Source organism: Tyto alba, unplaced genomic scaffold (assembly GCF_018691265.1).
Source record: "Tyto alba isolate M040663 unplaced genomic scaffold, T.alba_DEE_v4.0 Super-Scaffold_42, whole genome shotgun sequence".
NCBI lineage: Eukaryota > Metazoa > Chordata > Aves > Strigiformes > Tytonidae > Tyto > Tyto alba.
In genome coordinates, this window is record NW_024881318.1 from 19779684 (window position 1) to 19802052 (window position 22369).

Sequence of the window (22369 nt, forward strand, 5' to 3'; positions counted from 1 at the left end):
TGGAGACATTACTTAGATACCACCACCCATTCCATCCCTAAAGTAAGAGAAATTGCTTTCTTCTTTTCAGCAAGTCCAGGAAGAAGAGTCTCACCGAGCAATAATGAAATAAATAAATAAAATCTTCAGTTGTTTTCTCTATTATAATAAGTTTGTGCTTCTGTATCTTTGAAGCCTCAGCTTGCGCTATCTATTTTCTCTGGTTCCTGAAGCAAAATTTTCCACACCCTTCCTGCGAGCAGCTCAATTCCAACCCACAGATGCTATGAGCTACCTGTTGGCCTCCCTCTATATGGCAAGAGATCAGGTCACAGTGTCCGAACCCTCTCTACAGGTTTTTCGTAAATTTGCAAGAAGCTGAGGATGAGGTACAGAAGAATCAGATAACCTCATACATTCAGTCGATTGCAAACTGAGAAGCAGGATACATTAGCCAACCACTCATTTTTTTCCAGACTGCAGTAAGACCCTGACAAAAAGGCATACTCTCCAGAAAAAAAAACAAAACACAAAAAGAACATTCCTTTTTGCCTTTGCACTTATAATGATTTGTATATATTTAATAGTTACATATTTAATACTGTTTGTATATATTTAATACTGTTAAATTCAGATTTAAATGTATAAACAATGAGATACTGCCACTATTGTATCTGTATATATACTTGCCCTTAGAACTTAAAGCACTTATGAAAGATTTCAAGACCTAAAAGGTTAAAAAAAAACCATTAAGAGTGGAACATGCATCTCTATTGAAAGATAAAATACAAAAATGAAAAAAAAAAAAACCAAAACCAAGCCCCAAACCCCTTCAACTGAAAAATACATTTTTTTTTTTTTTTTAACATGGGAAGTGAACCAAACATCACCTTACTTTTCATAAAAGTTTTTAAGATAATGTTTTGAACATGTTCATTATTCTTGAATATTATTAAGGCATATAAATTTATCTTCTCACCTGCTACAGTTTGCATCCAACACAACATTTTCAATTCTCTGAATCATTTCCTCCATATCATTCTTTCCTTTTTCTTTCCAGGCATCTTCTAAAACTGAGCCTGTCAACTAAAGACAAGGAGTTAGTTGTGGGGTTTTTTGTTTGTTTGTTTGTTTGTTTTTTTAAGAAAATTACAAAACTTTAATAAATTGTAAACAGAAGGCATTCTGTAACAATTCATTACGTTTAGATATACTGTGTGACTGAGTGCTGAAGCTCCCAATTGCCTATGTCTTTTTGCTAAATAGATTAACAGACGTTGTAAACAGTTTATTTTAGATTACAGACAGTATGATAGCTCTATGTCCCATTTTTATGTTTCCTAGAAGTTCACAGCCACCTCTCACCTTTCAGTCTCAAAATATGATTTTGACACAATTCTTCAGTGACATTTGTCAGATCTTATTTAAGTACATGCTATAAAAAAAAGACCTTGTTTTTGCAGATGATGCCACCAGCTTACCTGAGAATAATAGTTTTATAAACTTTAGAAACACTTCAGTCAACTTAGCTAGCATCAGACATGCCAGAGAATTTCATCTGGGTATATATGAAAGGAACCAAGAATTATCTGACCAAGCCAGCCTCAATTTTAATACATAAAACCCAAGAGGCTGAAGCTGCTGCTGAGAGATAACTGTCTAGAACTGCTGTGGATGAAAGCATTTTATGTTAAGAATAGGTACTTCACTGCTCAGCAGTTGCACAGTAAGAGTTAAATCATAAAAAAATAGTTGCCACTATGATCAAAGTTAATAGCAATTTGTGATCTAATCAGCATAAATATTACATGACCTAAAATGCCTGGAATGGCACCTGATGATACAAAGGAATAAAATGAAAAGATAAAAGCAAGCATTGTAGTCAGCACTTGTTTGGTATTCCCAATTTTCTACTGCTGTCCTACCCTGATCCTCAGTAATAGCACCAAGAAGGTTTAATTAAAAATAAACATATTACAAATCAAACAGGTGAAAAACCTGTATCTATCACTGCTACAGATATACTGCAACATTTGAAGATATACTATAAGTCATCCAAAACCACTTGCATTTAAAAATAAAAAAAATCTCTGTTTTTCAACACTGTTCTGGGTTGAGTGAGTGGTGGAGTTTTTTGGTGGCAGGGGAGGGGGCTATCGGGGCGGCCCCCTGTGAGAAGCTTCTCGAAGCTCCCCCAGCTCCACATCAGCTCCACTTCTGTTTGGGAAATTGAGCCAATCAGCTGCACCTCTGCGATAACGTATTTAAGAAGGGACGTGGTGACGGGCAGTGGGACTTGTGAGGAGGAGCTACTGCAGCTGCGTGAACACCAAGGTCAGTGGAGGAACGGAGGAAGAAAGGAGGGGGGAGGTGTGCCGGAGCAGAGACCCCCCTGTATCCTGTGGTGAGACGGCAGGGCGGCCCCCCCTGCCACCCATGAAGATCTACAGTGGAGCAGACATTGATTTACGGCCTGTTGCTCCTGCTTGCATGATCAAGGTTCTATGCCCGAAGAAGGCCGGGGTCTCATGGGAAAAGGTAGCCCCACTGCTGTAATTCAGCACTGGGAGGATTGCAGCATGCGGGGGAGTCCCACGCCAGAGCAACTCGGGAAGGGCTGCAGCCGTGGGAGGGAATCCTGTCGGAGGAAGTTAGTGACCCATGACGGAGCAGTGTGGGGAACGCTGCGGCCCATGGGAGGAACTCATGTCGGAGAAAGTTTGTGGAGGACTGTCTCCTGTGACAGGGGGACCACGATGGAGCAGGAGGAACAAGTTCCGGACACTCCCCTCACCGAAGATAAGGGAAGTGGCAACGCTGACTGCACCCCCCATTCCCTGCCCCTGCGCCACTGGGAGAGGAGGTAGAGATATCGGGAGCAGAGCTGAGCCCGGGAAGAAGGGAGGGGTGGGGGGAAGGTGTTCTCAAGATGTGGCAATGCTTCTCACTGTCCTACTCTGTTATGTGTTGTTAGTGTCTGTAATAAATGTATGTTCTTTTTTTCTTCCCCTAACGAGTCTGCCTTTTGCTCGTGATCATAAAGGGGAATTTTCTCCCCATCCCAGTCCTATCTCGGACCCCAAGCCTGGCTCTCTGTCCCTTCTCGTTGCCGGAGGGGAAGGGAGAGAGAGCTGCTGCATTGTGGCTGGCTGCCAACCAGGCCCAAACCACATCAAACACATTTTAGATTTATCAGTGTGTCATATAATAATTTAGATCGCTGTCTTTTAATTGAGAATGGATGCTGTGAAGTCAAATAAATATTCCAAGAATATCCACAGAAATAGTGAGACCTCTATCTTCTTTGGAGAAGCAGCAGTGGCAATCTTCCCAATTTGTATACTGCTGTTTTGAAAGGTCCTTCAGTGGGCCTTGCCTCAAGGTAGCACTACCAACTCAGGGACTGACCACAGGAGCGAATGCGCTTGTTGAACACAACCTCACACTTGCTATGAAGCAACCTGCTAAAACATCCAGACTTCAAATGAAGTGTTTAAATGGGAAGATGTAAAATCTCTCTTCCCTGTTCCCTATTCACCATACCAAAAGAACCTGCCAGATTTGGAATTCGAGATAGTGAGTTTTAAATATAGTGGAGAGGGAGGGGGAAGAATGAGGAAAAACAAACAATCAACCACAAAAAAACAGAAGCAAAACTCCAGAAGAATACCGTTTCGCTTTTAACCTCCATTCTTGAAATAACCTGTGTGTTCCCAACTATGAGTACAATCATGGCTAGTGAAGATAAGTTTCTCCCTGCACAGAGGCTAACAATTTTTAAAAGAAAAACTTAAAAGCAAAGAGGTTTGTTTTCATCATTAAAGAGAAATATATGTATTTCTACAGTAGTAATGATAAAGAAAATACAGTATGAAATAACTGATATCAGAACCTTTTGCCACGAAAAGTGCTAGACCCTAACAGTTGAGTGTCCTTCAGAACAAAGACCATACATAAACCCCCACAATTCCTTCAAGCTGGTTACTGTTCTCCCACACCAGAAGCAGCAAAAAGAGACCTGAAGAGACTGCTGACTTCTTTGCACCTTGGCTTCAGTTCTACTCCTCTTGTATGTACATAAATGGTCTTGCATTTTACTTTTAAAGCAGTACGTTACTTTTTTATTGGCTTAATTTCATAATGGTACTAAGGAAAAAAAAAAAATTACAGCTTGCTCTTCTAATGATGTAATGCATGAAACCCTATAAACACTTCCTCATTTGCAGTTTCCCCACTGCTACCAAAGGTAGGAAGTTTGAAAAACTTGATTTTTTTTTTCCTTTGAAAAAATCTCACCTTCAGCAGTTTCACTGCACATATCAAATTACTGTCCACAGGATTAGAGAAGAGTGCATTCAGTAATTCCCGAAGACCTTCTTGAAGGATTTCTGCTCGCATTACTTGTCCCTTTGTTCCTTTAATCTGCAAAATATATACAAAAAAAAATTTAAAAGACTTAAGTTTTAGAAATTTATTTAGTCACATTTTTCTCTCTTGTATGCTGGATGATTTGGTTTGTAATCAACATAGTTGAGCTCTTTAGTTGGAAGAACATGCCAAACACTGTAATTATTTTAAACAGACTTTGAGTAATATCCTTACGATTATGACATATACATAACAAAGCAAGTCTAGCATTTTGTTTCTTTGATAATAAATTGCTCAGAAAAGCTGCCAAATGACAGGAAAATGGTCCACAAAATCCCAAATTCCCAGAACCCCATGTTCTTTCCCATATTACACTATATATTCTCTACAGCTGAAGTGGCTTACTTCTAGTAGGTACTCTTTGTGCATTTAAAAAATTAAAGAAAATGGTTTTAAAATAAATGGTATACTCCACAGAACTGGACAACTCCCCCACCCCCAAGACCTTTTAATATCTTCTTTTCTACTGCCAGCAAGTGAAAAGCAGATTTCACAGACCACTTATGAACAAAAATGGAAAAGTCAGAGAATTATTTTTTATTCATGCCATCAGAACATTTTTATAGTGTCTGCTTCAATCAAAGCGTTGAAATAATCCAGTCAAAAATATGTTTATATGTACAGTACAGCAGATAATGAACTTATTGAACTCACAGGTGTAAGGGCCAAAGATTTATGTGTACATACCCATCTCTGTATATACCACAGCTAACAAAACCCATCTAAATACAAGATTTCATGCTTCATGCATAAGCCAATGACTCAACCTTCAGAAGAAATAGGTCTTTGAAGGTCTGCACTTTTAATTTCTCATTTTAAGGATTTCTACACCTTCCTCAAGGATTTGATAATAGCTCCTATTAGTGGCTAAATACTGAATTACATGCGCTATTGATCCTGATCTGCTTGTACTAGGTTGTAACATTTCCTATGTGGGTTAAGTGTAGTCATCTGGGGGTTGTGCCAATCAAAAGGAAGTACCAAAAGCTGCATTCCAAAGGTGGTTTATGGCTGGTTTGTTTTATGAATTCTTACACTTTTCTTTTAAATCTTTATACACTTCCAATGATCTTGTTCTTTTTTGTTTATCTTGTTTCTTGGACACACCTTATAATAAAACTGCTCTAAAGCTCTTTTATTCTGCTCTCTCTTTATAAAAACACCTCAAATTGTATTCCATTTCAGTGTTTACCTAAACACAGCAAAAAATTAATGAAGAACCACCTGACATGCAACTTTCTTCTTACCTCTAGGTTAAGGTAAAGTTCAGCTAAGAACAGCACAAAGGCATGAAATTGTTTTCGGGTAGTCTCATCTCCTTTGGTAGCTTCATCTCTGTTTTCATACTCTGTTCGACACCTGTAAACATTAAAACAAAATCATACAAACTGTACACATCCCAACATCTATAGCATGCTACTTAATTAATAGAATGCTAAGAACTTATGAACTTCATTAAAAGTGTTAAATGCTGAGTGCCAGGAAGCATGATTTCCAAGGGAAATGAGAGGACTTCACAAAGACACCATCGATGCGTGTCCTTCAAGATGAATATACATGATTGTTTCGAAGCACTGAGATATGTGAGACAGCAAAACGAAACAGAGCAAATTACAACATGTAAAAACTGTAAAAGAGTTAAAGCGTTTATGTGTTAGAATATGGGTCCAGGAGGATTAACACAGCCAGCCAAATGTCCACAAAAATAAAGCAGATATACTCTGAAAGACATATTCCCCTTTTCAGCGTGCTGCCCTCATTGTCTTAGATGGCTTTATACTTATTCAGTAAATTCTTTATCTCACCACTTTAAGTGACAGTGATGCATAATTCATGATATCAAGCTGTGTGGTGCAGTCAACACGCTGGAGGGAAGGGATGCCATCCAGAGGGACTTTGACAGGCTGGAGAGGTGGGCTTGTGTGAACCTCATGAAGTTCAACAAGGCCAACTGTGGTGATAGGACAAGGGCTAATGGTTTTAAAATGAAAAAGGGTAGATCTAGATTAGCTGTAAGGAAGAAATTCTCCACTGTGAGGGTGGTGGGACACTGGCACAGGTTTTCCAGAGAAACTGTGACTGCCCCCTCCCTGGAAGGGTTCCAGGCCAGGCTGGACGGGGCTTTGAGCAACCTGGTCTAGTGGAAGGTGTCCCTGCCCGTGGCAGGGGCGTTGGAACTATATGATCTTTTAGGTCCCTTCCAAACCAAACCATTCTGTGATTTTATGATTCTATAATTTAGATATAAATACAAATAACAGGCTTAAGATAACATGGCAGTGAAATAATTTTTCTAGTATTCAACAGCTGTGCCAAAAGTATACAAGTTTACATAGCAGTTCAAAAACCGAATTAAAAAATATTTGAGGTAAAAGGAAATCCAGACAACTTCTAATGTATTTTCAATGGTTATGTAATGGATTAAGAAACACTGGAAAACTGAAAAATCTAAGGAGGTGAAATACAAAATGTAAGGTAGAAACTTGGGCTGAGAACAGAAAAGGAGCTTTCTGTGGTCATACTGTTATGCTGTTTATTCCTCCACCCCCCCATTCCATCCATATTAGTAATAAAAACATAAGCAACTTTCAATTCATGGCTTCAGGGTGCTAAAATTAATGTTAACTATTGGGTTGGCTTTAAAAACCAGGAACCAGATAATCCAACATTAATAGGGATTTTCTTCATGTTCAGGTAATTTACATAATTAAAAACTGAGAAGATAAAAGCAACAGTTTTGAAGACAATAAGGCTCATTTGCTTTGGGAAAAGGGGAAAAAAAAAAGTATTTTCAGCTTCTCCATAAGTTACAACTCCTGATATAAGATCATCAGAAGGCATTGCTGTTAAAGTTTATACTGCTTTTGCTTCTAAACATAGGTAGACTAACTAAAACTTTTAAAATAAGAAGCAAGCCTGAAGGTTAGAAAGCCAGAAATCCTTAGAGAAAAAAAGGGTCATTTCTAAAGAATTCTGAAGTATTAAAGTGTACTACTGCTTCAAATTTAATGGAGTAGGAGTTAAAAGGAAATACATCCATTTAAGAAATGTTGCATTTTTATCAACTATGAGTTCTAATCATTATTAAACAATAATCCGTAGTAACTGAAAACTGAATTTCTGGATTTTATGCATCTACTTCAGAGATATAAAGTCAATTAAATGATCAGTGAATGAACCTTACACAGCAACTCTAGCCAGAAAAGTAATTAAAGAAAAAGCCACAATGAAATAAGTCCTGGCAAGAGTCAAAGGACAAGGACGGTACCTATATGTGCATTTAATATACTCTTAAAGCTGACTAGTTTTCAAATTTACCCTGTAGTTTCAAATAAGTCTAAGGTAATCAGTTCAAAATAGCCCACAGAACTCTGAATGGAATCATATTTTCATATTAAAAAATATTAAAGTATTTTAAAATATATGTATTTGATATTCAGTATGTACCTGTGCTTTAATAATTCTCAATCTAAACTTCTATTTTAAATATATACATCTCTTTGTACATGATGTTAAGAGTTACATACAAAATAGGAAGACACGTAACCTGAGAAAGTCATGCTTAAAATGGCATGCTGATACTGACCTTTGAAGTAACAACTGTCGGAAGTTCCCGCTTTGTGGACTAATGGTTAGATGGTGAGATAGGTAATTACACAACCGTGCTCCCATGTAGGAAAAATTTGGAACAGTTGTGGCCTTCCAAAACAAAAGTGGAAAAATAAATTATTCATAAAACATGATTAGGCTATCAGGAAATATCTTTAAAAGCTTTATTGAAAACTGTGTTTAACAACAGTTGATTAGACAATTTAAGAGCGATTAATAATTACTATTTGTCATGTTAATTTTTGTTTATCATCCACACTTTTCAGCACTTAAAAGTTCATTATACTGTGATTTTGTGGCTTTTAGACAACCACCACCATTATGCCATGTGTCCTCAACTCTACTTCTCCACTGTGACCTACAACTAAAGAGTGTCTGAAAGTCAGTTACAAACTGTTTATACAAAAAATAAACAGTAGACATTAAGACACTTTTTCAAGGACACGTACTCTCTCAAGGAGCAATGAGTACATAAAAACAAACAAGTCACCTTCATTCAGTGTAAGAGCTATTTATCCCAGAATCTATTTTTGGCACTACTGAATTTTCAGGGAAAGAGTACAAGAACATGGCAAGTAAAGACAAATACTTTCTCCTGTACATTCTCCAGCAATCTGCAGAAGAGGAAGCTCCTGATTCAGAAGTTAAAACTGTATCATTACAGTTAATAGCTCCTGATGGGTCTTTTTTTCTAAAGCAAGTCCTGTTACTGTTGAACATTTACACTTTTGTAATCTAAAAACAGGTGGTAGGAATGAAATTCCACAACATAAGTTACACCCTGCCTGAAAAAAATTTTGCTTCAAACCTGATAGTTCAAAATTTCGAGGTGGAAAAAAGTAATTGGAAATTCAGCAGTGTCTACATTCAACCTCTCCCAGAATTTAGTGCAGAATATTGTGGCAGTTTATTACTGTTCACTTGTTTGTAACTCTCTTCTAGTAAAACTTGAATTTGAAATTATTTCTCAGACACAGCTTGAGTGAAAAGAGGTTCTGGTGTAAATAACTCTATCAGCTCTGGCAAAAAGAAAACAGGAATACTAAGAATTCATTAAACTCCTCTTACAGCTTTATTAACTTTGAACATTCCTTTTACATCTTGACCGTTTATCAGCACTACAGATGTGCTTGCATGCTTCTGCTTCCAACATGTTTGAAAGAAAGCATCTTTCCATTACCATGTCAATGCATTTTATGTAGTTACGTTCTACAGGCAAATAAAAATATGCGGTCAATGTAACTGTATTATGTGCATGAAGTTGCTGGAAAAAACTGAAATGTCTTTGGAAGATACAAGTTAAGTAATTAAGATAGTCAAATAGAATTTAGTTTCTTATAAAAGGCATGTGAAATGCCTAACAAGCTTTTTGGAGCTTTGGTTCAATCAGCTGCTTGGATTAGAAGAGGTGCCCCTTTTTTATATGGCAAAATACATCACTTAAATTACACGTCTCTTTCCTAAGGGAAAAAAAAAAAACAAAACCCAAACACACACAAAAATTCTTCAAACCCCATCTGTATTTTTAAAACATTACCTTCCTAATCAGTTGGTCTGTATTTGTGGTTGAATCAAATACTGAAAAAATTAAATTTTAGGTAGTATGAACTGGCATAGCGCAGAGACCAATAAAGCCACTTTATGTCTTCTTAATAACCAATCATTACAGTGCAGTATCATCTTCCTTGAATTATTGTTGCTAGTAATTCCAGTTTATCTCTGACCCCAAAAAGTCACTATCTAAGCATGAAGGCTAATCTATCAATACATATCTTGAGAAACTTTAGTTGCTGTAATAGGAATAAATCCACTGTACTAACTATACCATAGTCAAGATTCTTAAGCTATGAAGTCTGTGTTCAACTTTTGGAAAACAAGAGAACTAGCACTTCACTCTGTCCAGGGACATAAACAGATTAGGAAGAACAGGGGGTATTAAGACAGGCTAAGATACCTGATACACAGATGAAGGGAGGCCTGTACATGACTTGAGTTTCCTTAATTTTAGTCTTTTCCCTTCACAAACCTGGCATCTGTAAAACTGCTCAATTAGGATAAATTAACATCACTGAAGCAGATGCTTATAAATACACTTCAGCAATTCTAACAGTTTTGTGATAAGCCAGGAAACACAAATACTTGAGCCTCTGCTCAAGACAGAAAAGTAATAGGCATAGTTGACTTACACTCAAACATTATTTCATCCTGACACACCACAAAACTAAAGCCAATGCTTTTGGATACTAGTACAGATTTTTTACACTAAATTTTATTTTTCACATAATTTCGGACTAATAACACTCAGTGCTTCTTAGTTGAGGAAAGCAGAGCCAACCCTAACACTGGACTTGTTTTTAAACAGTGGGAAAGAAGAAGAGGCAACAATGATGAATTTGGTGGCCTTCTGTGATAGGGTTACAGTGCTGGTAAATGAGGGAAGAAGAGCTACCTGACATCATCAGACATCATCTACCTGAACTTGTGCAAAGCATTTGACACTGTCCCATATGACATCCTTGACTCTAAATTGGAGAGACATGGATTTGATGGATGGACCACTCCGTGAATAAATAATTGGCTGGATGGTTGCACTTGAGTTGCAGTCAATGGCTTGATATCCAAGTGGAGACCAGTGACACATGGAGTTCCTCAGGGGTCAGTGTTGGGACCAGTGCTGTTTAGCATCTTTGTTGGTGACATGGACGGTGGGTCTGAGCGCACCTTCAGCAAGTTTGCCAATGGCACCAAGCTGTGTGGTGTCATGCTGGAGGGCAGGGATGGCATCCAGAGGGACCTGGACAGGCTGGAGAGGTGGGCTTGTGTGAACAACATGAAGTGCAACAAGGCCAAGTGCAGGGTCCTGCACATGGGTCAAGGCAATCTCAAGCATAAATACAGGCTGGGTGATGAGCGGACTGAGAGCAGCCCTGCGGAGAAGGACTTGGGGGGTGTTTGTGGGTGGAAAACTGACCATGAGCCAGCAATGTGCGCTCATTGCGCAGAAATCCAACCGTGTCCTGGGCGGCATCAAGAGAAGCGTGGGCAGCAGGTCGAGGGAGGGGATTCTGCCCCTCTGCTCTGCTCTCGTGAGACCCCCCTGCAGTGCTGTGTCCAGCTCTGGGGCCCCAACACAAGAAGGACATGGACCTACTTGAGGGGGTCCAGAGGAGGCCACAAAGATGGTCAGGGGCTGGAGCAGCTCCCCTGTGAGGACAGGCTGAGAGAGCTGGGGTTGTTCAGCCTGGAGAAGAGAAGGCTCTGGGGAGACCTTAACATTGGCCTTCCAGTGCTTAAAGGGGGCTACAGGAAAGGTGGGGAGGGACTGTTTATCAGGGGGTGTAGTGACAGGGTAAGAGACAGTGGCTGTAAACTGAAAGAGGGCAGACTTAGATTAGATATAAGGAAGAAATTCTTCCCTGTGAGGGTGATGGGACACTGGCCCAGGTTGCCCAGAGCAGCCGTGGCTGCCCCCTCCCTGGAAGGTTTTAAGGCCAGGTTGGACGGGGCTTTGAGTGACCTGGTCTAGGGGAAGGTGTCCCTGCCTGTAGCAAGGGGGGTGGAACTAGATGATCTCTAATGTCCCTTCCAACCCAACCCATTCTGTGATTCTATGATAACATTAGAAGACTTACATTAAATGAGAGTCAATGCATTTAACATATTTGAAGTTAAAAATGGATAAATTCCACTTTTTTTCTTCCAATAAAGTTATGTTGAATATGTTAATCTTTTTTTAAGTATCCTCCATGAGTTCAAATAAAGGACGGGAAAATGTTCTTCCTGAACACAGCACAGGTAATCTTAACATCTAACTAAACTGTTCTGAATTAAATGTGCATTAATTCTGTATGATAATTAGAAACTTGAGACTCTACAGGTCTGTATAACAACCAACCAGTCATGCAGCTCCAACATACCTCAGATTAAAATATTCTGCAAGTATCTGCCACTTTAAAGGTGAGTAAGAGTTTGCATTCTTCAAGGTAGAATTTGAAAGCAACCAACCCAGGAAAGTGAGAGACACTCAGTGTAGGAAATGGCAAGCACAAGTGTGACTTCATTCTCTGCAGCAAGCCCAAAAGACAGAAACAGCAGCTCATTTGCTAAGCAACAGATATTAAACTGTTCTTTCCAATGGCTCCCTCAATTAGTAGAGAGTTCATCTCAAGGTCTCTGTCCTCATTTCCATGTCCATCAACGGGACTGGACCTAGTTACCATTAGATGAGCTTTCCTTTCTTTCAATTATGTTGTTCTGAAACAGGTATATTCCAAATGAAGAAGAAAACCTATAAATGAAGGAGCGTTTCCGAAAAGGTGATGTGTACAGTACGTATAAATTTAATTTTTTAAAATACCAAGGAATTAAAAGTATCCTGGTACTATGAAGAAATTTTTTTTGCAGGATAGAAAAAAATGTACAACTCTGACATCGGTTAAGAGTTTATTCAACTTCTACTATATAAATACAGCAATTCAAATATAACTCCCTTTAATTAAAGTGCTGTAATTTCAACTCTTGTATGTGACCCAGGAGACTCAAATACACAACGAAGGAAACAGGAAATTGGGGAAATTTATCAACCACCCAAGTATCCCACACTTGAGCTACCATTTCGGTTTACTGAACAAAGTCTTTCCCTGTATCTATCAGTCTAAAAAGAAATACTCAAACCATTAAAATACTATACAGATACAACTATGTAACAAATTAGAATACACAGATCACCTGCTGATAGATGAGTTCAACAAGTTCCTGTAGAGCTTCATCCGCAGTGACCCAGGCGTTCAGTGTTTCAGCAAACTGCTCTATTTCCGTTTCAAAACAACCTGGTTGCTCAGTGAGGTGATTTAGGAAGTCTTGTACATATTCTGCCAAAGTCAGATAGCCATCATATCTATCTTCAAAGGAAGAATCCTACAGCAGTGAAAGAATATATCGACTATGTAAAAGGAATGTAAAATAATGTTGTTATTCTTACTATCTTCAGAAGTAACCATATAGTCCTTAGTCTTGACTCTCTGTATACTTGACAGTGATCTTTATTACACAGTTCACTTCAACATTTTTAGAGTGCACAGACCTCAGTGCATAAGAAAGCTCCAGCAGCATTATCATCTTAAGAACTAGGTAACATGTTTTTATAGAGATTAGGGTCTCCCAGAAAAACAAATCAAAAGACAGCTTAAAAACAAATCAAAAGACAGCATAAAAAGAAATCAAATAGCTTGCCAAGTTAGTTGCAAGATTAACTAACAAACTATTAAGTAAGTATATCTGTTAAGAATAAAACTACCATATTGAGGTTCAACACCCATTCCTGATGCACACATGAACTGTGCTGCAGATATATGAACTGCAGAAGGAAAAAGAATTGAAAATTTGTTTCAAAGTATTTGGGGCTTACATAGAATGTATAGTGCTCCAAAATACACAGAAAGGAGATATGAGCCAGCAATGTGCGTTTGCAGTCCAGAAATCCAACCGTGTCCTGGGCTGCATCAAGAGCAGTGTGGGCAGCAGGTCAAGGGAGGGGATTCTGCCCCTCTGCTCTGCTCTCGTGAGACCCCCCCTGCAGCGCTGGGGCCAGCTCTGGGGCTCCAACACAAGAAGCACATGGGCTGCTTGAGGGGGTCCAGAGGAGGCCACAAAGATGGTCAGGGGCTGGAGCAGCTCCCTGTGAGGACAGGCTGAGAGAGCTGGGGTTGTTCAGCCTGGAGACGAGAAGGCTCTGGGGAGACCTTAGAGTGGCCTTCCAGTGCTTAAAGGGGGCTACAGGAAAGGTGGGGAGGGACTCTTTGTCAGGGAGTGCAGGGATAGGATAAGGGGTAATGGTTTTAAACTGAAAGAGGGTAGATTTAAATTAGATGTTTGGAAGATATTCTTTCCTGTGAGGGTGGTGAGGCGCTGGCACAGGTTGCCCAGAGCAGCTGTGGCTGCTCCCTCCCTGGAAGGGTTCAAGGCCAGGTTGGATGGGGCTGGGAGCACCCTGGGCTGGTGGAAGGTGTCCCTGCCCATGGCAGGGGGTTGGAGCTAGATGGTCTTTAAGGTCCCTTCCAACCCATTGTGTGATTCTATGAAATTACAAAAATATAACAAATACAGTGTAGTGTTCCCATGTAGAAAGCATAGCCAAGAAAACGAACCTTTTAAAGTCAGCAAATTTGCATCTCTTAGCAATGGATGAAAGATTACAATGTATGAAATGAAAGTACTCAAATGGTATTGCATTAATTTGCTGCTACTGAGGTTAAAAATACAATAAACACACCTGCTCCCTAAGGAAAGGATAAGCTAGCACAACACCACTTTATCAGTGTTTATGCTCCGGACAATGGAACAGAAGGCTGCTGATTTTATCTATTCAGAAATGAATGTATGTAACTATCTAAAAATCAATACTTTTCTGGATGATTATAACACTAGTATATGAGGGGAATAGCAAAGGAAGTGGCATACCTTGTGATGTCACTAGTAATAACACAGTAGAAATAATTCACTTTGTCACACTACACAAAAGATTGTGAAAAGAATCTCATAGATTTCAGAAGTGCAATCAGAATCCTGAAAAGGGACTGCTAAAAAATCATTACTTTTAATTAGCCATTCAAAACATAAGGGTAACATAGAGAACATCAGGATTCTCAATTAATCTACTATTTAACAAGAAAAAGGTTTAAAATGCAACTACTGTAATAAAAAATTGAGCTAAAAATGATAAAACATTTTTTCTACTTAGTTGTCCTGGTTTTGGTTGGGACAGAGTTACGGTGCTGTGTTTTGGATTTAGTGTGAGAATCATATTGTTAGCACACTGTTTTTGTAGTTGCTATGTAGCACTTATGATAAGTTAAGGATTTTTCAGTTTCTTATGCTCTGCCAGTGAGAAGGTGCACAAGAATTGGGGGAAGCATGGCCAGGACAGCTGACCCGAACTAGCCAAAGGGGTATTCCATACCACAGAATGTCATGCTCAGTATATAAACTGGGGGGAGTTGGCTGCGAGGGGCAGATCACTGCTCTGGCATCGGTTGGTGGGTGGTGAGCAATTGCATTGTGCATTGCTTGTCTTTTCTTGGGTTTTATTTATGTGTCTCTATTATGTTACTTTTCATTACAATTATCCTTACTATGTTTTATTATTATGATTATATTTTATTTTAGTTATTAAACTATTCTTATCTCAACCACTAGTTTTACTTTTCACTCTCCTCCCCATTCCACTGGGAGGGGGAAGGAGTGAATGAGCAGTTGTGTGGTGCTTACTTGCTGGCTGGGGTTAAACCACAACTTAAGTGGACACAGATGCATTGATAAGGTTTATATTTATATTCTACCTCTCCCCACCACCTTTCCCTTAACAAGGGGATGTAATTTACTTTATTTCTTCAAAATGCCCTGATCTCTTCTCTACTGTGAAGCAACATGGATCTGAGATTTTTATCTGGATATGAACTGTGGAGAAAGACAGATACACATTGCTGAAAATCAAGTACTGACATTAATTTCATGACCTGTGAATAATGTGTGGGGAAAAAAGCAGATTTTCCAAAATTATTCAAAGAGCCATGTCATAAGAGTATACAAGTTAAGCTAATGGGGGGACACATCAATATAACAAAAGAAAAACCAGAAAGATTTCCTATGATATTTAATCAAGTAGAACATTTGCCCAGTGAATAATACTAAAGACAAGATTACTTAATATAGCCCATCAGAAATAGGAGAAAAATACTGGTTTATGAAAATGGTGACAAATTGTTACTACTCATAAGAATAAAACCTTCAACAACCTGATCTAAGTTGGTTTACTTTGGGTTGGGGATTGGAGCAGAGAAACTTCAGAGGTCCTTTCCAACCTAAAATATTCTACAATTCTAATGGTTTGGAGATCATAAAGAAAAAGAATAAAGGCTAACTGGCATATGTGTAGCTTGCTAAATATTCCATTTCGCTACAGGAAATCAACTTTTACTAGGTAATTTCAAACAGCCCAGTAAAAGTTCTGTAAAATAAAGTATTTTGTTCCACAGAACTATGACAGTACTGTGCAACAACTGCAGCTTAATCACAAACAGCTGAACTAGCATCTCTCCAAACAACCTGTTTGAAAACTCTCCAGTCACGTTGCGGGGAATGCAATTGCTGTGCCTAGTAAAAGTTGTTCTTTCTTACAGTCATCAGGTTGTTAAGAGATCCTCATTCAGCAGAGAGGAAGGTATCTTCCTCTCATACTCACCTGATAAGAATTTAGTCTTGGTGGAAAATGTCTTTGCTTTGGAAGGGGTCCAGATACAATTTGGTATACTGGTGTCCCTGTATTCACACTCCTTTTCCCATTTGTTAATTAAGAGGCTAAACTCTGTACCACATTCATCTACCTGTACTACATATGCAACACCAAAGGCAGTCTAGGTTTTTGTAACTATGTCAGGGAATAGAACAAATGGGAGAGAAAAAGGAGTAATTCAAACATTATAATAAAGTTGTATATGGCTAAATTATTAACACTTGATACTTCAGAAACAGATTACACTTAGCCCAGTAACCTCTAGATATAAACCACTTGCATTTCTCATTGGCAGATTCTAAGATTTAACATAGAAGATAGCACGATGTACTGTATGAACTAAAGGAAAACCAAGCAAAGCCCTTGATTACTTTTAAACAGCTGTTAGCTAACAGGAGGCTCTAAGTTTACATATTCATTACAAATTTTCAATTCAAAGCCATGAAAGTCAACTAGAAATTTTCCATTAATTTCAATGATTTCTCAGTCAAGTCAACACTGTCTAACCCTTCTCCAATATGTTTTATAGCTATAGGATGGGATCCTGAATTATTCACAAGTCTCACCAGTCTGAAGATTATAGATTTGTCTCTCTTCTGCTAAGAGTCAGCTCACGAGTTTAAAGATGTAACAATGAAAAGGCTAAATAGGTACTAAAACTCCTCTGATTTATATTAAGATAAAACCCAGAAAGTCTACAGAAGAGGTCCATGGGCCAAATCTTCTTTTGGGCTCTGTTTCTGGACGTGCTAATTATCGCTTTCCCACACCTGGTAATTATTCACAACATTTCCACTCAGGAACTTGGTCACTAATAACTTATCACTGATTTGATTTCTCTTCAGACTTATTGGGAACAAGCTTTTTTTCTCTTCAGATTATATGCACTCAACAAGTTTACAGTAAAGGTATTGCAAACTTCAGTACAAAGACTGTTGCATACACAAAATCACCCATCCATGCTGTAGGAGGTTAAGTGACACCCTCATGTTTGGCTAAATGTATAAAACCAACACTGAAGTTGCTTAGCTTCCTTTTGTAAATTAACTGAAGTCAAAAAAACCAAACCAAAGCAAAACCAAAAACCCAGAAGAAAAGCAGGGTATGGGAAGGATTCATGCAAGATAATACAGATCTCACTCCTAAAACTATGAAGTGAGAACATCATTATGCCCTTCTGATGGACTGACAGCCATATTATTATCATACACCCATGCCAGAGAACAAGTCAGACATTTCCCACTGGCAATCCAAACCTAAATCTAGTCACCAATTCTACTGTAGACACCCACAGTTTACAATGGGATGGACAGCTGTATGCAAACTAAGAATTATATGGACAACATTCTTCCCCAAAGGCCTGGTGAAGTTTTTATGAAAATTCTAGTATGCCTGGTATGCTGCACCCCTTAAAACTATCTTCACAGGTAACTGATCGTTTTAAGTATCGGAACTAACTGGAAATTAACTTATCTAATACTCAAATGTTATATGGACACACATAGTAATTACAATAATGTACAATCAAACAAGAAATCAACACTTTATTTCTAAGCCAATAAATACTAAACTAATAATGAGGAGAAGGACTTGGGTATATTAGTGGATGGAAAACTGACCATGAGCCAGCAATGTGCGCTCACAGCCCAGAAATCCAACTGTGTCCTGGGCTGCATCAAGAGCAGTGTGGGCAGCAGGTCGAGGGAGGGGATTCTGCCCCTCTGCTCTGCTCTCGTGAGACCCCCCTGCAGCGCTGTGTCCAGCTCTGGGGGCCCCCAACACAAGAAGCACATGGACCTGCTTGGGGGGGGTCCAGAGGAGGCCACAAAGATGGTCAGGGGCTGGAGCAGCTCCCCTGTGAGGCCAGGCTGAGAGAGCTGGGGTTGTTCAGCCTGGAGAAGAGAAGGCTCTGGGGAGACCTTAGAGTGGCCTTCCAGTCCTTAAAGGGAGCTCCAGAAAAGCAGGAAGAAATTCTTCCCTGTGTGGGTGATGGGACACAGGCACAGGTTGCCCAGAGCAGTTGTGGCTGCCCCCTCCCTGGAAGGGTTCAAGGCCAGGTTGGACGGGGCTGGGAGCAACCTGGGCTGGAGGAAGGTGACCCTGCCTGTGGCAGGGGGGTTGGAACTAGATGGTCTTTAAAGTCCCTTCCAACTCAAATCAGTCTATGATTCTGTGATTGGAAGTGAGCCCCATTTATGAATTTAGTTCACTCATTAAAGTAAAAAAAAAACCCAAACTTTGTATTAGTGAAGGGGAGAAGTCTGAAACAGCAGTATTCTGTGCCTAGTATGTTTTGATTAGATTGAGGTTCCTGCAACATACTTCCAAATAAATGTTCTAGGTTTTGCTAGCATTTTAAGAGATATTTTTATTAACAGATGAGTCACATTCAGAGCATATTCCTACAACTCAGCAATCAGGAACTCCCACATGCTTGTGTGTTTTTGCAAAACAGCTCAAAAGCAAAATTGCTGGCCTCAAAACTTTGTAATTATAGGTATCCATGTGTGCCTGCCATCCCAAATGGCTTTTATTTTTTTGTTTTGAAACTGAAATCCTTCATTTATGGAAAGCATGTACTCGGGTAAAGTAGTTACTTTTCCCCTAGATTATCCATTCACTGAAGCATGTTTGTGCTGCCATTTTGTTAACAGTTGTATATTGGCTATTGGCTTGTATTATCCAGGACAATAACTCTATTCAGTAAGCTGGCAAAACTGGTAACGTTAAGATAACATCAGTTTTGCTGGTGAGGAAAAGCCACCACAAACCCACCATATTTAGTACTCACATCAAGTATTTTTCTGTAAGTTATTAAAAATCTATTTGTTTCGCTATAATTGTTTTTTATTACTTGATTGTACTTGTAAAAGTAATAGTTCCCACCTGTTTATATATATATATATATATATATATATCTATAGTGACAGTATTTGGCTGCTTGCATAACAAAAGAATATTCCCAGAATTCACATAGATCTTCCCTGGAGTAGAATTACTGAAGCAATAACATAGAAGACAATGGAGTAGAAAATAAGAATTACCAACTGTTATTACATGATGCATTTACAATACTGATTTGAAATCATCCTTAGTCTGGCTGCAAATATATTTGGTATTAGGTGTGTCGAAAGGTAACTGCTAGGAATGAAACTAACCCTACTTTTTTGCCCTTTGGTGATACATTACCCCTGAAGGAATTAAAAGACATGTGATGGTACACTGAGTTAGGCAGTCAGGGCCAATCATACCCATGGCACCGTAAGTTTATGAAAGGTAAAGACTGTGCTCAGAAAAACTATAACGTTCAAGCTTTCTCCCACACTTCTTTCAAAAACCTGTAAAATCTGCATAAAAGTGCAACTAAGCCTTTACTTAAAATGCAGTGTAGATGTAACTATGACAGAGCCAGTTGCCAAAAAGACAGCTTACTCTGATGTTGGGTGCAATCAATGTAACCACAAGGAATGTGGTTATCTGCAGCAAGCTTTAGCAAAACAGCCCACTCTAAAGGCTCTCATGTACACCACAATATTTACCCATTATCACAATATTCTGACTGTGACTCTGAAGGTTATAATCAGAATTTATGGTATCTCTTCAGCAAATGCAACATTCAAGTCATCTGATACACAAGAGCTGAAGAAAGCATTGCTAATTTGAATATAATTGGCATATACTAAGAAGAGAAGATAAACACTCACTGCAAAATTCTGATTGAAGTTCTGGTTGTATCCTGATGGATAAAACTCAGGTGCTTTAACAGACAACTTTGACGTTACCACAGGAGCCACAGCCACCTGAGGTTCAGCCATTTCTGGTCCAGAATCAGGAACCGAAACTTTATCTTGTGATCCAGATGAAATTCCTGTCTGTTGTAGGTGGTCTGAAAAGATTTTGTTAACAACTGTTCTTAGAAATCGCTGAACTAGTATATATTCACACAGAGTACACACAGAATACAGTATTTTTTGGAATTTATACTTTTAGCATAAATATACTTTCAAGTTTATGTCAAACATTGTTTTTACTGTTTGTTTTTTTTTTTTTTTTTTTTTTTTTTTTAATATGGGTAAACTGTTTACTTTAGCAGGTCTCTAAAGGTTCACTCTAGAGGTCTTTCTATTTGACAGAAAGTAAACACAATGTTCACGTGAAGGTGACCAAGAAAATGGGAGGGGAAGGAAAAAGAAAAAAAAAAAGAGCTCTCTCCCATGAAAACATGTTTTCTGAAAGAGCTAACCTGAGAAATGAGTAAATCTGCTTACAGTATGCTTGCTCATCTTGTGGATTTTTGATAGATTTCAGATACAAATGCAAGACTTTGAAGGTCAATAAATGTAAGAAATCACTAATTTTTAACATAATCCTCAAAGACGCTTAGCTATCATTGTTCTTGTACACCATCTGCCAAAAAAATCCCAAGTGTTTTTAAAACCATACATTCTGTATTTTCCTACTGTAGCCTTGTAAATTAACTCCCAAGTTTGCTGAAAATAGAACATGATACCTACCTGAAAAAGCTAACCAACAAACAATGCTTTGTGTTACTGTTGGGTTGGGTTTATTTTTTGTCAAACCTTCAGGCTGGGGTTCTTTAAGAAGAGGAAGGCTGAGACCATCTGCAGTCAGATTAACAGATGGATAAAATGCACACACAGAGGCGAGGGCACAGAAAGGGGGTAAAAGAGGTGCTGTGAGCGGCTGCAATACAACATCACACTTTTACCGGGGCACAGGCCCATAACCCAGAAACACGACCACTCTTCTGAAGAAAGGTGCAGAGGCCTGTATGTGGTTCACCTCCGTCCAGTGCCGAGTGGAGCCGGGCAGGTGCCCGGGGTTCACACCGCCAGCGCTGGCCTTCAGGCCGCGGTGACCCCCCTGCCCCTCGGTGCAGGGGCGGGAAAAAGGGCACGTCCCCTGGGCAGGCCGGAGGTGGCGGGGGAAGCCCCCCGGCTCCGGTCGCGGTGGGACGGCGGCGCAGCGGGGGAAGGGGGCGGAAGGAGGGCCGCAAGGAGCCGGAGCGGCAGCCGAAGCAGGAGCAGCGCGGTGCGGGCCAACGAGCAGCGCGCGGTGTTAGGGGGCCGCTCCTCGACACCTTCGACGCCGGGGGCCTCCGGAGGGGCAGGGAAGGGGCTGCCGCGCGTCGGCCCGTACCTGAGATTCCGCTGCCCAGCGGCGCCGTCTTCGGAGGCCGCAAAGGTTCCTGCTGCGGGAAGAGGCCGCCCGGTTGATGCTGCTGCTGCTGCTCCTCGGCCGAGCCGGAGCCGTGGGAACTACTGCCCCCGAGGCGGGCCCCTCCACCGCTCTGCAACGTGCCGGCGGGGCTGGGGGGAGCGGCGCCTCCGCGGCCCGAGCCCCGGCCCCGGCCGGCCCCCGGCGCCAGCTCGAAACTCTCCGCCATGCTCAGGCTGGCCGGCTCCGGCGCGCGGCGGCCGCGCGGGTGCAGGCTGGGACCCCGGGCGGGAGGGGTCGGGCGCCGCGCGACCCCCGCCTCGCCGCCGCCCGAGCCCTTCACTTTCAGTTTCACCCCCACACGGCACCGCCACGATGGCCGCGGCCCGGCGCGGCTGACGGCGCCCCCTGGCGGCTCGGCCGCGCCCGTCGCCATAGCAACCCCGGCGCCGGGGTCCGCGGCACCGCCGCGCCGGCGGAGCCCGGGGGGAGCTCCCGCCGCCGGCACGGCCCCCTCGGCTGCCGCCGGGTAAAGGCTCTCGCCCGCATTTCGGGCCGCGTTGCCAAACTCACGTCTTCAGAACTGATGAGTCAGAGTTCCCCTCCCCCTGCCCAGCCGACCGACTTCCAGCGACCAACCGGCATGGGGTCGGTTCACGTCAGCAGCCGCGGGACGCACCAGGGTCACGCTTCGCTCAAAACCCGCCAAAGCTTGGAAACGGCGTTTTCAGAAAGGCAGTATTCTCGCCGAATTGCTTCCCTAGGGACACACAGGGCGACCGCGGCAGGAGCCAGACTGCAGCTGCACTTGGCAGAGCACCTGCAGCCACCGGCACGTCCTCCCACCCCGGGCCTCCACAGCTGTTCCCACGGGAAAGGGGATGG

The 22369-nt window shown here is 40.8% G+C and overlaps 1 protein-coding gene across 6 annotated transcripts in view; it reads right to left on the reverse strand.

The window, feature by feature from the left end:
• Nucleotides 1–22369, reverse strand: part of PAIP1 (poly(A) binding protein interacting protein 1) — a 30411-nt gene that overhangs the window by 5012 nt on the left and 3030 nt on the right. For 4 of the 6 annotated variants that reach the window (XM_032993068.2, XM_032993073.2, XM_032993060.2 and 1 more), the window contains 6 exons: nucleotides 20011–20192; nucleotides 12745–12933; nucleotides 7994–8106; nucleotides 5655–5766; nucleotides 4276–4401; nucleotides 959–1065 (listed from right to left, as the gene is read on the reverse strand). In XM_032993068.2, the coding sequence (XP_032848959.1) occupies nucleotides 959–1065; nucleotides 4276–4401; nucleotides 5655–5766; nucleotides 7994–8106; nucleotides 12745–12933; nucleotides 20011–20192 (829 nt within the window). Of the gene's footprint in view, nucleotides 1–958; nucleotides 1066–4275; nucleotides 4402–5654; nucleotides 5767–7993; nucleotides 8107–12744; nucleotides 12934–20010; nucleotides 20193–21466; nucleotides 22019–22369 lie in introns of those variants that run through there. The other 2 variants (XM_042804678.1, XM_032993081.2) reach the window with 2 other exon arrangements.